Source organism: Elephantulus edwardii, unplaced genomic scaffold (genome assembly GCF_000299155.1).
Source record: "Elephantulus edwardii isolate Elephantulus edwardi_28Jun2011 unplaced genomic scaffold, EleEdw1.0 scaffold00133, whole genome shotgun sequence".
NCBI lineage: Eukaryota > Metazoa > Chordata > Mammalia > Macroscelidea > Macroscelididae > Elephantulus > Elephantulus edwardii.
The window spans coordinates 6,480,302-6,495,846 of NW_006399883.1; the positions used below are offsets into that span (position 1 = coordinate 6,480,302).

At 46.7% G+C, this 15,545-nt stretch overlaps 1 protein-coding gene across 1 annotated transcript; it reads right to left on the reverse strand.

Moving 5' to 3' along the window:
- Nucleotides 1–10,467: 10,467 nt before the first annotated feature.
- Nucleotides 10,468–14,520, reverse strand: TFF3 (trefoil factor 3 (intestinal)). Its single transcript, XM_006894045.1, has 3 exons — nucleotides 14,439–14,520; nucleotides 11,627–11,773; nucleotides 10,468–10,505 (listed from the first exon to the last, which is right to left on the reverse strand). Exons 1-3 carry the CDS (start codon nucleotides 14,518–14,520, stop codon nucleotides 10,468–10,470), a joined length of 267 nt encoding a protein of 88 aa, XP_006894107.1.
- Nucleotides 14,521–15,545: the final 1,025 nt, after the last annotated feature.

Below are 15,545 nucleotides of genomic sequence, written 5' to 3' on the forward strand. Positions count from 1 at the left end.
GAGCTCAGAGAGGACTCAAGTGTTGAACTGAGTGAAAGTCCTGTTGCAATACCAGGGAGCTCTGGTGGCTTAGTGACAAGGAGTGACATTGACAACCCAAAGGCATGCAGTTCAAATCCACCAGCTGTTTCAAGGGAGAAAGATGAATAGTCTCCTTCCATGTGATTTATTGCCTCTGAAAACTCACTGAAGGGTCAACTATATTCTGATTCAACAACACATATAACCACCACTTGTCTGTCGATTTGCTGTACCGTGGTGGCTTATGAGTGGCTGTGATGCTGGAAGCTGTACTGAAAATATTTCAAATAGCACCAGGCTTACCCATGGTGGACAGGTTTCAGTGGAGCTAACAGATTGAGACAGACTAGGAAACAGGATAGGCTAACTACTTCTGAAATAACAAGCCTTCAAAAACCCTATGGAAAACAGGAACTGTCACTGTCAGTTCACCAGCAACTTAACAGTGACATCACGATGGAGATACACCACTCCGAGAGGGTATCAGACAGTCAATCCAGCTCAATTTTATTGCGATCTGCAGTGCACTTATATACAAACATGTAAATAGGAAGACAGGATAGGGTGGGCTTACAGATGTGGGGCATGTGGATTGGTCAGGAGAGCCTCAGCCTCTTGCAGACCATTCCCAACTCAACAGACGCAACAGCCGTCTTCCCAGGTGGTGAGCTTTCTCAAGCCGGTACAGCCAAACACATGAGAGCTTTCTTTACCACATATTAAAGGCCGTTGGAAGGCTTGCACATATCTGAAGCTTAGGCAATCTGTTCTGGCCAGAGGCCTTTCCTTCCTCCCCAACATTCCGCAACAAGGAACATTGTCAGACATAGTACTGGAAGAAGTTGTTGTTGTTGTGTACTGTAAAATCAGAACTGACCCATAGCTGACCCTCCGGCTGGTTTTCAGAGGCAGTTAATCGCATGGGAGGAGATTGCCCATCCTTCTCCCACAAAGAAACTGGCGGCCTTGAACCATGTGCCTTCAGAATTATAGTGTAGGTTCTTGCCACTAGGCCACCAGAGCTCACTACTGGAAGATGAGGCCCTCCTTTGAAGACACTAAAAATGTGACTGGGGCAGAGCTGCCTCCTCAAAATAGAATCTATTATAATGACACGTGTAGAGTAAAGATTTTACCCAATGAAAGACCTTCATTTGCTGATGTGACAAGACTCAAAATGAGGAGAAACAGCTACAAATATCCATTAATAATTGGAACATGGAATGTACAAAGTATAAATCTGGGAAATATAGAAGTAAAAAAATGAAATAGAACGCATAAATTGACATCCTATGCAAGATGGACCAATGTTGGCCATTTTGAACCAGACAATCGTATGACTCTGGGAATGATAAATGGAAGAGGAATAACGTCATGTTCATTACCACAAACAGCATTTCAAGGTCTATCCTGAAGTGCAGTGCTGTGAGTGATAGGATACTATCCGCTCATCTACAAGGGAGCCCTGAGCCCTGATAATACAACTATTATTCAAATATGCCCATTGAATACTAAAGGCAATGATGAAAACAGAATGAAGATTCCTACCAATGTTTACAATCTGAAAAGGATTGAATCTGGAATCAAGATGACCTAATGATAATTAATAACTGGAATACAAGAGCTGGAAATGGAAAAGGAATTATAGTTGGAAAATATGGCTTGGGTGACAGTAATGAGGTAAGAGATGGCAAAATGAAAGAGTTTGAAATATTATGAGAATTGCCAGAAGGTGACACAGAAACATGATATGAGCTGCTACAAAAATGTCTCTCATAGGCTTGCTTGACACAGGGTGTCCATAAACATTTAGCTTGTAAAAACTGCAATGTCTCACAGAAAGGTCATGGATGTTGTAATTCATGCCATAAAACAAAATATGTAAGAATTGTTGAGTGGAATACTAATCAGCTCTGTGAACTTTCACCAAAATCACAATAGAGAAAAAGTTGAGAGTAAAACAACATCAAGCACAGTATTTTTGATGGCTAACAAAGCAAACCACAGTGAAACAAGGGGGGCTATCTTCTCCCACTTCTGTTATGTGTATGTGATGGACAAAATGTAAATGGCCCCTTGGAGAAACTGTGGTTCAGCCCCTGACTCTGGAAGGGCTGCAGTTCCAGCTGCTTCAGCTGTTAGTGCATCACAGGCTCACCAGCTGTGAAAAGTGGGTAAAGGCCTAATGGGCCCCAGATCTTTTTGTAATTACAGTAGTAGGGTGGAGTCACAGAGGCTTATTTGGGAGGACAGTCAAGCAACTCAGCAAATGTGAAGTGCATGGATTGGAGTGTGGACATGTGCTTCATCCTTGGTCAACACGAGGGCATCACCCAGCACATCATCCACAGTGACACGAGCCAAAATAAGGTGTTTGTACCTGAGGAAGGACTACAGGTCATCACACACCACCCTTGTGGGCTGAAACCACTTGCCCAGATCCAAGGGACTCTGGGGAAACGCTCTGCAGGCTAGGGAGGGGGTACACCGCTGCCTCTCTCACAGCCCTCCCGGACGTAGTGCTGGGAGCTGGGCATATTCCAGACTCCAGAGAAAGGCAAGGACACTGCAGACCTGGGAGAGACGCAAATTGTCAAGTGGGCATGTGCCACATCCTCCCTCACAATCTCAGTTTTTCAAAACTAGGGTTTTCTTTATGCAGGAACTAGACTTCCACGTACAGCCCTACGGGGGCCCCGTACAGGTGAATTCCCCAGCCTCCTCTGCTGGACATATTGGGGCTTGCCGCGGTCTGGTGTCACAGGGCAGGCCTCAGTAACTCTTCATTAAAGGTGAACCCTCAAAGGCTTAGGAGTTGAGGAAGGTAGGGGGACAGTGCTCATGGGCTATATGGAGATTGGAGATGATGAGAGGCTGGAATTTCAGGCATGGTACAGAGGTTTGGGGAGGTTTTGACACAAGCTCTGAGCCCTAATAACTATGTCTGGACCTTCTGAATCTTTTCTATTTCCCTCCCTTTCTCTCTCTCTCTCTCTCTCTCTCTCTCACACACACACACACACACACACACTGTCCTAGGGACCCTGTAGGTTAGCCACCTACCACCCAGGTTGACATCTGAGAAGAAGTGACTTCTAAGTGGACAGAAGGTCTAAGGAGGCCTGGAGGAGGGGAGGAGGTTTGCAGACCTGGGGTGGACCTCAGCTTCTGTGTGAACTGTGGCATACCGCCTCCCTGCCTCGTCCTCACATGGAGATATCTCTGGGGGCAGGAAATGTGGATGGAAACTAAATTTGGTTTGAGACTCAACCATGGAGAAAGGTAATGAGGAAAACCCCCGGATTTTCCACCAAGATGAAGCTTTTCCTAAATTGTTAGAAACTGTGGTTCACTTGCAAACCCATCACACGTGTGGCAGTTCATACCTAGAATGAGTGAATGGTGTTGTTGTTGGTGGTGTGTTCCGTAGAGTCGGAACCAACCCATAGCTGGCCCTCTGGCGGGTTTCCAGAGGCAGTTAATCACATGGGAGTAGATCACCTGTAGTTCTTCTATAGAGCATCTGGTAGCCTCAAACTGCATGCCTTTGGGATTATAGCACAGCTTCTTGCCACTAGGACATCAGAGCTCCCTTGGGTGAAAGGTAGTGGTCTATAACCCCCCAGATATTGAGTGTGAGTTGGCACCCGCATTCTCACTGTAGCTGGGTGAGAGGAGGAACGGGAGGGTGGGCTAGAAATTCCACTTTGACTTATTTCAGAGGCACCAAGAGTAGCGAGTGACAGTTGGGTTCTCAGGACCACTATCACCCTCCTTTGACTCACAGGACACTAACGTATACACCCACAGATTTCCAGACATCCTTTGTTGCAATTGTAGCCTCCTCTGAGGAACACTGTTTTAGACAACAGGGTTATCTGCAACCTGATCACCCCTCACCCCGCAAATCTCTAGTTGTGAAGGAGCCCAGAAACAGAAGAAATTTCTGTTTTGAGACTGTCCCTCCACTTCCTCCAGCCAAGACCACTGGGGACAAAATCAGATTTATAGTGGTGAGGGAACTACACTCCATGTTACGTGTCACTGAGCTGGCTCCAACCCATAGCCTCCCAGTGTATGACAAACCCAATCCTGTGCCTGCCCCGTAATCTTTGCTGTGTTTAAGCTTATTGTTGCAACCACAATGTCAATCCATCTCATCGAGAGTCTTCCTTTCTTTCCATGACCTACTTTCCCAGAAACTGGACTCTCCTGACGACATGATCAAAGCATGTGAAGCAAATCTCACTATTGTTGTTTCTAAGGAGCATTCTGACTTCACTTCTTCCAGGACAGATTTGTTTGCTCTTTTGAGAGTCAATATTCAATATTCTTTGGCAACAACACAATTCAAAGGCATCACTTTTATCCTTGCTCTTCCTTATTTATGAGGATATTATAATTCAGATCATAAAATACTTTTGGGTAATTGAATAGAATACCAGTTTACTTTGTGAACGTTCCTAAAAATTGTAATAGAAGGTTAAGGACAAAACAAGCACAAATACAGGATCTGTGAAACCCTAGTAAAGTGAAGCACAACAAAACAAGGTTAGCCTGCCTTTGATGTCTTCCCTCACCTCTGTTATGGTCGTGGGGTGAGCACAGTGCACAAGGCCCTCTGGAAAGGTTGTCGTGCAGCCACTCACTTCTGGAATGGCTCCAGTTCCCCAAGGTCTGCAGCCCTCCTTCAGCCACTCCAGACCCTCCACACACTTAGAAAACGGCATCTATTTTCAGGTCTCAACCTGAGTAGTGGGTGTCTAGCCTTCAGGGCCTCTATACTGTCTGAGAAAGAGAGAGGAAAAAAGTTCTGAAAGATCCAGACCCAGTTTTCTAGGCCCAGTGTGTGTGTTAACTGAAAAATCAATTCAAGTATCAAATTGCAATGATCCAAAAAAGGATCAAAAGAAGATGGAGAAAATACACAGAGCCACTATACCAAAAAGAATGCATTGACACTGAAAAATTTTAGGAAGCACCATACGAACAAGAGCCAATGGGAATGAAGGACAACGTTTAAGCTGCACTGAAGGCACTGGCAAAAAATGAGGCCCCAGGAATCAAGATGAAACCAATTGACATGTTTCATTAAACAGATGGAAACTTGGATATGCTTACCTGCCCATGCCAGGAAATTTGGAGGACAGCTACTTGGCCAACTGAAGGATGATCCAACATAATGTGGAAATTATCAAACAGCATATCACTTACAAGCAAAATATTGCTGAAGATCATTAAGAAAAACAGCTAGAACAGTACTTTGACAGAGACCTGCTGGAAGTTCAAGCTGGGTTTAAAAGAAGTCATGGGACCAAGGTTATCATTGCTGATGTCAGATGGAACCTGGCTGAAAGTAAAGAATAGGGGGGAAAGTCTTTTGTGTTTTTTTGCCTGTGAAAAGTCATTTAACTATGTGGATCATAACAAACTGACTAAAATTGAGAAAAATGAGATTCTCGAAAATTTAATTATGCTCATATGAAGCCTACCCCTAGACCAGGAAGCTGTTGTCTGAACAGAGCAGGGAAACACTCTACGGTTTAAAATAAGAAAAGATGTGTGTGAAGGTTTTATCTTTTCTCCATACCTATTCAGTCTATATGCTGAGAAAATAATTTAAAAAGCTGAACTCTGTGAAGAAGAATGTGACATCAGGATTGAAGGAAAACTCATCAACAAGTTATGAGTTACCCACATTATCATCTGCGTTATGCAGATGGTACAACCTTGCTTGCTGAAAGTGAAGAGGACTTGAAATACTTGCTGCAGAAAATCAAAGACTAGCCTTCAATATAGATGCATCTTAATGTCAAGAAGACAAAAATTCTCAACACCAGACATCATGACAGATGGAGAATACTGAAATTGTCCATGGTTTCATCATACTTGGGTCCACAATCAACACCCTTTGTAGCAGCAGTTAGTAGGTCAGGAAGCGTATCACATTGAGAATGTCAACTTTCAGGGTCCTCTCCAAATTACTGACTAGCAATGATGTCACTTTGAAGACCAAGGTTTGCCTGGTTCAGGCCATGGTCTTTTCAATCACTGGCTATGCATCTGAGAGCTGGACAATGAATAAGGATGACAAGAGAAGAATTGATGTCTTTGAGTTGTAGTGTTGGAGAAAAACAATGACTATTTCTTGGATTGCCAAAAGAATAAACAGTTATGTAAGAATAAATAGTTATGTATTGGGGGAAAGTGCAGTCAGAGTGCTCTTTGGAGGCAAGCATGGTGACGCTTCATCTCACATACTTTTGGCACTTTGTTGCTCGGAGAAGCTATTTCTTGGAAAGGAACAACATGCTTGGAAAGGTGGAGGGAAGTATAAGAGTGGCAGACCCTCAACCAGGTGGATTAACACAGTGACCCCGGCAATGGACTCAAGTGTGCCACAGATGATGAGGGTGGCACAGAGTAGAACAGGATTCAGATCTGTTGTTCAGAGAGTCGCGGTAACACCGGACTCAATGGCATCTAACAACAAAGAACATTCATTGTCTAATTTTTACCCGCATGTGACACAACTGAAAATACTGTGGCTTGTCTCAAGCAGATGGACCTTCATCACTGATGTCCTTATTCTTTAGCACATTAAAGAGGTACTTGGCAGCAGTTTTACTGTTATAATCGGTCATTTGATTTCTTGACTGCTACTTCCTTGGATGTTAACTCTGGATTCAGGTAAAATAAAATCCCTGACAGCTTCCGTCTGTTCTCCATGAAATGGTATTAGGAGTGGGGCTGTGATAGGTTCAAGTAAGCAAGGCTTTAGGTTGAGGGCTGTTGGGAACCACTAGTACGTTCTAGGGTCCTCTTTGCTGTTGAGTTAGAATCCTTTCAGCTGACCTTACAGCAGGTTTCTGAGACTGTGGATTACCCAAGAGGAGATGCCCATCTTTCTCTGATGGTGGACTCATACCAGCTGCCTTTGCGGTGGCAGTGTAACTCCTTATCCCCCAGAACTCCCTGTTCTAGGGTTCAACTCAAGTTATTGTCCTTAACTCTGACTCACCCCTGATGTGCCAGGGAGTTTTCAGATTTTATATTACATGAGAGGAGATTGCCCATTTATCTCCAGTGTAACCACTTGTAAATTTGAATCATCTGATTCAAGATGGCAGTTCAATTCCTTATCTACTACTCCAGCAGAGCTCCCCAGTCGTTGGTTAAGTGTATTAAATCTTATCTAGAAGGTGGACGGCGTCAGAGTGGTTAGCTGGGATTGGGAAAGAGCAACAGTTTCTCCTCCTGGCCAGCAGAGGAGGCTATGCTGTCATCTCTGTGACTAGAGGACGTACAACCCAATTAGGGGTCAAGCATTGTACAGTCCAGTGGGGTTGTTGGAGGCCTTGATGGGTCCTGTAGTGCCCAGCAGACAGTGCCTGAAGCATCTAGGAGATCACAGCTCCTGAGGAGCTCACCTGGTTCTACCTGAGAGGGAGACATCCTGGAGCCCTAGGCTTCAGTGCTCCCTGTCCTGAGCCCCGTTCTCAGCTCACAGGCAAGGTGGCAACTGTGGTAGCCACAGACCCCACTCTTAGCAGGTGTCAAGACCCCCCCTTGCAGGATCCCCGTGGACTGTAAAATATGCAGGACCAGTGTCTATTTGGGTCACCCTAGGACACTCCTTTGGAGCCCTGTGGCCCAGCGGGTGGCAGGATGACATTGACATTCCTGCACAGACTCTTCTGCTTCCTTCCCCAAGGCACACAGGACAAAGACACTGATGATGTGAAATGAAGCCTCATTTTAGCTGCCCTAAATTGGTGTGCTCCTTGGAGGCAAAGGTGAAAAAGCTTCATCTGATATACTTTGATGATATACTTTGGGCATATTGCTAGGAGAGGTTATTCCTTGGAGAGGGACATCAAAAGGTGGAGGGACAACGAAGGAGAGAAAGACCCTTAACTAGATGGATTGACAGTGACTATGGCAATGGGCCTGACTGTGTCAGAGATTAGGAGAACAGCACAGGATAGGACAGGGTTCAGATCTGTTGCTCACAGGGTTGCTATGAATTGTACTCAAAGGCACCTAACTACAACAACAACAACAAAATCGGTATAAGATCCTATAATTAATTGCCCCTTCTCTTCCTCCAAGGCAGCAGTAATCCTTTATTGTTGCACTGCCCTCCTCGCAGGTGTCTATCCTACAGAATCCGTCCGTATTGAGACCAGAGGATGAGCTGGATAAGCAGTCTTGGGATGAGGGGAGCTGGAGCCTCCCAGCAGAGGTGGAGTTCAGGAGTGCTGGGGAGTGGGCTGGGAGGATCATTGAGCACCTTTGGACTACTCTGTGGCGTGATGAGGGGAATGCAGAGAGCTCCCCTCAGACTTGCAGCTGGAGAGCAGTCTGGCACTGATGCCGGGGGCTGATCAGCATCTCAGATTTCTTTTCTGCATCAGGCCTGGCCCCAGGACTGGCCTGGCCTGGAAGGAGAGAAAGGTACAGAGAGGAAGGAAAAGGAAAATGGCTGGGCCAGAACTGGTGACAAAGTCTTAGTACAGGATGATGCTTCCATGGGCTTAGAAGAAATAAACTCTAACTGGACTTAGAGAACAGGACGTTTCGATACCACCCTGTCTCACAAGGGGTCTTCTGGACCAGTTACGGATAGTCTTTTCCCTCTTGTTGTTATTGTTAGGTGGCATCGAGTACAACTCACACTGACCCTGTGAACAACAGATCTATCCTGTGCCACGTTCATCATCTCTGATGCATTTGAACTCATTGCTATTTTCCTACTAGACAAGGGTAATGAGAACGACATCTACTGTGGTGAGGTCCCCGGGAGATGCACGTAGTTTATACGCTTCGCTGCTAACCATAGGGTTGACCTTTGCACCCAGACATGAGGCCTGATAATCTACTTCTGGAAAGCCAGCCACTGAAAACCCCGTGGAGCCATTGTATCCTGATACATTTGGATCAGCATGAATAGATGTTCCCTAGATGACAACTGGTAATGGTACTGGTACCAAGGAAGAGACTCGTTATATTTTTTGAAGGGACTCACTGTACCTTTTCCAGTGGGGGAGGAAGGGCTCAGGCCAGGAAATCTTACCCCAGAAGCTTAATTCTGGCCTCTCCAGGACATGACAAGAGCTGGGTGGACTGTGTGTGTCTCAACTGAAAAAGGTCCCTTGAACGGACACAGGGAGTGGAACTCAGGCCAAGCATGAGAAGCCAGTCAGTGCCTGTTCACCATCCTGCGCTTTGACCTTTCTGTTGTTCCAGAGAGTGGGGAAGAGGGATTGAGTAGGAAAGAAGGCGGCCGAAGCAACACAGGGCCCTCAAGTTTGCCAAAACCTCGTGGAGACTTGAGAAATCAAAAGCCACCACATAAGTTCTGACTCACAGTGGTCCCATGTGTCTCAGTAGAATTGTGTAACTATGGTTTTCAGTGGCTGGGTCTTTGGAAGTAAATTGCCAGGCCTTTCTTCTGAGGCACTTCTAAGACACTCAAACTTCCAAACTATTCACTAGTACTCATGTTAACCATGAGTACGACTCGCGGTCTCCTCCATGACACTAGTCCATTAAATCTATCAGTCTCAAGAAAGCCAAAAGTAACAGGCAGCCAGGTGCCCAAGGCACCACAGCCATTCAGCCTGACTTGCAAACAAATACCAAAAATGTACAAGTGCACAAGAAGGCTTTATTGTCTTGTTCTTTTCACAAAGAGGACATCAGTATTCTTTTCCGTTTTAAATTGTGTGTGAAATGGCTCTCCTCAACTTTAGTGGAGGAAGTGGCTGCCTTCAAACTTTGCCTTTCTTATGTCAGCACTAGGCTGGCCTGTTGTGATAGCCTCACTTCAGTGCACCTACTTTGACATTATTTTCCAACTCATGAAGCCTAATACCTGGGTGAACACCCTCTTGGGAGAAGCTGATGTCCTCTCGACTTTGCCCTCTCCAGAAGTGCTGGGAAGGAGAGACAGTGCCTTTGCAGAAATAAAACACAATAGCATCAAGCCTGAGGAATGGAGAACCATCCTCGTGCTGGGCAGGAGATCTTTATTCTTTAAGGCATTGCCTCAACATGAGGGTGAAGTGGTCAATGTAAGTGCTTGGCAGGAGCTGGCTGCAGGGCACCTTTCAGGGAGTGGAGGGCGGGACATCTGGGGTACGGATGGTCATCATCAGAGGGTGTCCAAGGAGTAAGCCCCTCTTCAAAAGTTGCATTCTGAAAGCAAACAAAAGGGTTCTATGAGTAGGCTGGTCTAGGTCAAAATAGGTTGAAGTTCAGCTCCCCAAATCCCTGGGGGGATAGTAGACTCCCTCCCACTCACCCCACCTTATGAAGAGGAGATGAGACCACCGCGACCCCCTCACTGAATGAGACTGCAGGTCTCCCACAGTGAGACAGAACATAAAGAAGGTGGATCTGGGTGGGAAACTGTGTCCCCAAACAAGGAACAAGGTCCATCATTTAGGCCTCCTCCAGTGTGCTGACCGCACAGAAGAGACCTGGAGACAAGAGGCGGAGTCATGACCAGCTGTGATCCGGGGACACATCCTGGGTGGTGAGCTCACACTGAGACAAGCCAGGTGGCGTATAGCTGACCCAGAGCCCGGGTGAGGTGGGTGGGTCCGGCTGGCACCAGGGCATCAACCCCACCCATGTTTAGCCATCTGCTGCCTGCACAGGTACCTGCCTGCCAGGGAGGGGTCCCAGGTGACTGTCCTGTCTGTACCATCCCTGCTGAGAGATCAGATGAGTGATGGAACAGGGAAAGGGAGGGAAGGAAGGAGTGGAGGAAGAATTGGAAAGGGTCAGCCAGGGACTTAAGGCCAGCTCATGACATGTGGCTTTGGAGCAGCCTGGGGCTGCCCTGCAGAAGCAGGTCTGTGCTGGATTCTGTGTGAGCGAGCCCAGACCAGCTGTGAAATACAATTGAGGTGGGGGAGAATGGTTCGAAATTCCTGAGAACGTTGAGATGGTGGCCACAGAGCCTTGACTCAAGGGTGAGGCCTTCAGTGTGTGGGGCGCTGAATGATCACATCACACTCAGGAATCCTCCTGGGCACACTCGTATTGCTGAGAACATAGCCCAGGCCGGGACACTGCCCCCAATGTGGAGCTGTCGTCCGACCAGACGGCCCGGCCCTTGTGGAGGGGGAGCTCCTGACCAGCACTGCCTCCCCTCCAGAGTGTCCACATATGAACATCTAACAAGCCAAGGACTCCAGCTTGGCTTCTTTGCTTGAAATGGCCTCAGAAGCCAGACAGCTTCCAAAGTCTTATTTCCTGCTTTGTTCCAGAATTGTTTTTAGATTTTCATTATAAACTTAATGGTTTAATTTGGAATATTTGTTTACAATGAGTGTGTATGCATTTTGTAAAAATTCCTAGATAAGGAGAGCAAAGGGGACAGTCACTAACAAGTGGCTGTCCTGAGCATAGAACACTAACGTGCACTTTCTTCAGTGGACATGATGATGTGGAGTCCCCTACAGGACCTGAGTGTGGACAGCTTCTGATAGACCTCCTTGCACCTTGGGCCTCAGAAGAGAAGCAGCTGCCCTCAGACCTGCTCCCACCCCCTGGGGCTTCCTGATGCTACAGCACAGACACACTCAGGACTCACCTGTTTCTTGGAGTGGCTTGAAGCACCAGGGCACTTCAGGGATGCTGGAGTCAAAACAGCAGCCTCTGTTGTTACACTGCTCTGGGGTGACCTGGGGGTAGCCGCAGTCCACCCTGTCCTTGGCCGGCACGACACACTGGTTCGCCGCTGTCCCAGACAAAGCCCGGTCAGTGTCTGGAGCACTTACAGGCTGGGGTTGCTTTCTTTGCTCCTTTTGCAACCTCCCACTTTCCAACATCTCTCCCCCAACTCCCTCTAGTCCTGAGTTTGTATGATGATGAAACAAACCAAACTCATTGAGTCCATTCCAATGTGTGACAAGATACAACTGTGTTCTGGAGGGATGTGTGATTTGAGGGGGAAATTTAGAGAGAAAACTGGTTTTCCATTCAACCCACTTATACATATTTTGTTTTATGACATTAATTGCAATATTTACAATGTAACCACACTCTTCCCACTTCCTTCCAATGATTCTCATTTCCACTAATCTTTCTGTCTTGCCTCTTTCTGCCTTCTGAGCAAACAATGGTATTTTAACTTTATATAGTTCATCTGGTGGTGTTTGTTGTTCACATGATAGACCTGTCTATTGTTTGACTGAAAGTTGAGACATGGGTGAGTTTTCTGTCAGGTTCAAAAAGTCTGTAGAATTTTCTTGACCACAATCACCACTTCTTCAATTAATAACTGAGCCCTAACTATTTATGCCACCCACACACTCTAAAACAAAGAGAAATTTATGTTAAATGCTAAACCCTGCTTTCTCAGCGATCCAGGAAGCATGGGCAGTAGGCCAACATGTCTCTGTGGGTATGTTTCCCCTTACTTTGTCAGGATGTGAAGTATGGCCTGGGTGCCCTCCAGCTGACAGGGGCCGGTGGAAAGCCAAGATCCTCTGAATGCAGAAACAAGGTTCCCTTTCACTGTTTCATTAAACAAAACTTGCCCTGATCTTTTTTTTTAAAACAAACAAACAAACAAAACACAAACAAACCAAAAGTATTTCTACACTCACTGAAAACATCGAAGGATCTCTGGCGACTTAGAGGTAAGAAGCTGCACTGCCAACCCAAAGGCACTTGTTTCGAATCCCTGGGCTGCTCCATGGGAGAAAGATGGGAAATCTCGTCCTGTGCAATGTACAACATCTAAAAACCCACTGGAGAGTTGACTGTGAGTCCATTCCAACTTGAGGGTACATAACAACACCAGGAAACATCAAGCAAGCACTGGGCACCTCATCTGGAGGCATTTGCACTGTTATCCCAAAGACAGCTTCTCTGACCATTTTAATCCACCAGTAACTCCCTGGAGGAAAGTGGACAATTTCCTCCTGTGTGATTTACAGCCTCAGAAGCACAGTGGAGAGGGTTAGCTATGAGCTGGTTCCACCTAGACAATGAGCAAGTGAGAAAACATCAAAGAGCTGTGATTGCGTGGTGGTCACATACGTGCTCTGCTGTTAACTGAAAAGTTCAAGTTTGAAACGACAAGCTTCTCTGAGGGAGAACAATGTGGCAATTTGCTTCTGCAAAGATGATAAACCTCAAAAAACATAAGGAGTGTTCCTTCTCTGTTCTTCAGGGCCATGAAGGAGCAACACCGTGTGTGCTGATTACAGTTCATTTCTTCTCTCCATCTTCCTGTCTCTAAACTGAGCTTCTCTGCATGAACTTCAGTCTTCAGTACTTATTTTTAAAATAAGCCTATGTGTTTAGCAAGACTCTCGTAACCGTGTTTTCTCTTAAGAAAGCAGAAAAGATATGAAATTTCGTTAGTTCTCTTCTCTCACTGCTAGTTCATCAGGCCCCGTGCTGGTGGTTCCCAAGCTGGACTGCTTGTGGGACCGCCTGGGGACCTTGAGCACTGCGTCTCTCTGGCTGCCACTGTGACATTGCCGAGTAATCCATCTGCTGTGGTCTAAGCAAAGTTGCTCTGGTGGTATAGTCTGTAGGGAGCTGCACTGCTCACCCAAAGGCAGCACCTCTCTGGTAGTTCAAACACACCGGCAGGTCTACAGAAGGCAGACGGGCAATCTCCGCCTATGTGATTTACTGCCACTGAAACCCAGTGGTGGGCCAGCTAGGAGTTGGGTCCAGCTCAGTGGCTGAATTGAGTTGAGAGGCCTGAGCACTAGCAATTTTCCGAGCTCTCTAGGTGTTTCTCAAGTTAGAGATCACTCACACTGCCTTTTGTCTGTTCAACAAACGGCCAAATAAAGTCACACCTCATCTCATCTAACTTGGATGAAAGCAACACGTCTCCTTGAAGTTGAATAGAAAGACTCAGTGCAAACAGGGTTCTTTCTTCTCTAGGACACATGGAAAAGACTCCAATTTTCTATTGTTTTTACTTTTTGTTTTGTAAATGTACCCAAAGGATGTCCAAAGATGGATTATAATGTTAATACCTTTGTAAAAAAACCCAAAAAAGCAGGGGGAAGGAGGGGAGCTTGCTGGAATTCAGGCAGTGGAGAAGGAGGTTCACTGGGGGCGCCTGCTGCAGTATTGACTTGGACGTTGCCTTTGTTAAGAATTCTGAGCCTTAGCTTCTTAGTCTATAAAGTGGGATGTTTTGTTCATAGGGTCACTATGAGTCATACCTAATGGCACCTTACAACAACAGCTATACCCCTTTGTAAAATCCTTGTGAAAAACATATATTTAACAGAAAATCATTTTGTAAAAATGCAGCAGCAGGGAGGACATTTTTCTGACTCTCAAGCCACAGGCTGTTTCTCCATGTCTTTTCCCCTCAGGGTACATCCTCCCTGCCCACCAGTGGCCCTTCTTTCAGAGGTGATACTCACACAGGCCGACATACTCCCCAGTGGAGCTGGAAAACCCCAAGGCCAGGACCACGGCCAGCAGCCAGATCGCTCGGGCCTCCATGGTGGGGGCTGGGACCGAGGCACAGCGGGCTGTGTGGCTGGGTGCTGACACAACTTTATACCCGGTGTTTGCACAGGCTCCTCCCCCAGCCTCCAGCTCCGTCTGCTTTGCTCCTAGACCAGGTTTTAAAGTTCTCAGAAGGATATTGCATCCTACAGGGGAGAGGGTGGTTCCAAGGCCACTGTTTGTATGGTAGGAGGTCACTCAGCAGGGTCAACACTCCTTTCTGGGGGAGCAGGGCGGGGTCAACCACAGGATCAGCCTGGACCAGCAGGACATGATAAGAACTCCACGTGGGGCTGCACAGCGCCATCAACAGGTGCTGGCTGAGACATTGTTCAATGACAAGAGCTCACAGGGTCACTGAAGGTGGATGGGTCTCTGAGACTTGAAAGGCAAGAGTTTACATATCAGCAGACAGGAAATCTGGGGTTTCATTTTTCTCTCACTTAATGTGAGAGGCAGCAATTTCTCTAGTTTTACCTATTTCAGTAAAACCAATTTACTAGCTCCATTTCAACAAAAATGTTAAATAAACTCATTAAGTTCAGTTGCTGTCAAGTCATCCCCTTAAAAGTGCTCCGACTTCCCGTTAGGGGTGAAGAATGTATAAATTCTGGAGGAACAAGGCAGGGTGTGGCTCTCCCAGGTTTCACTGCACCCATCTTCCCAGGTGACCAGGGCCTCCCCAGAAGCCTCTCTCGGAAGTCTCTCAGGTGGACTTTGTACATAATCCCAGGAGCTAGCCCACCTGGCTGCTCCCACTTGGACATCTGAGAACTCATGGGAGGACCTGAGTTCCCCATGGGGACACGGAAGCTGTCCTTCACCTCGTGACAGTCAGGAGCCAGAGGGTAAACATACGGGGAGTCAGAACGAGTTCCACCTCACTCAGGCTGTGTCTGCGCCTGGTGCCCTCTGAACCCCGAGACCACACCAGCCCTGGCACTCAATAAACCTTCCAGGAATCTATTTGAGTCAACATGCGACATATGGTTTGCCACTCCTTTTCAGGGTGAGCAAAA

Excerpts from the sequence above, each read along its gene's own strand:
- TFF3 (XM_006894045.1), bottom strand. The coding sequence starts at position 14,520 with ATGGAGGCCCGAGCGATCTGGCTGCTGGCCGTGGTCCTGGCCTTGGGG. Across the intron at positions 11,774-14,438 it reads TGGGGAGTATGTCGGCCTGT|CGGCGAACCAGTGTGTCGTG; the intron begins GTGAGTATCACC and ends TGTCTGGGACAG. Across the intron at positions 10,506-11,626 it reads CAAGCCACTCCAAGAAACAG|GTCTCTTCTGTGCGGTCAGC; the intron begins GTGAGTCCTGAG and ends TCTTGTCTCCAG.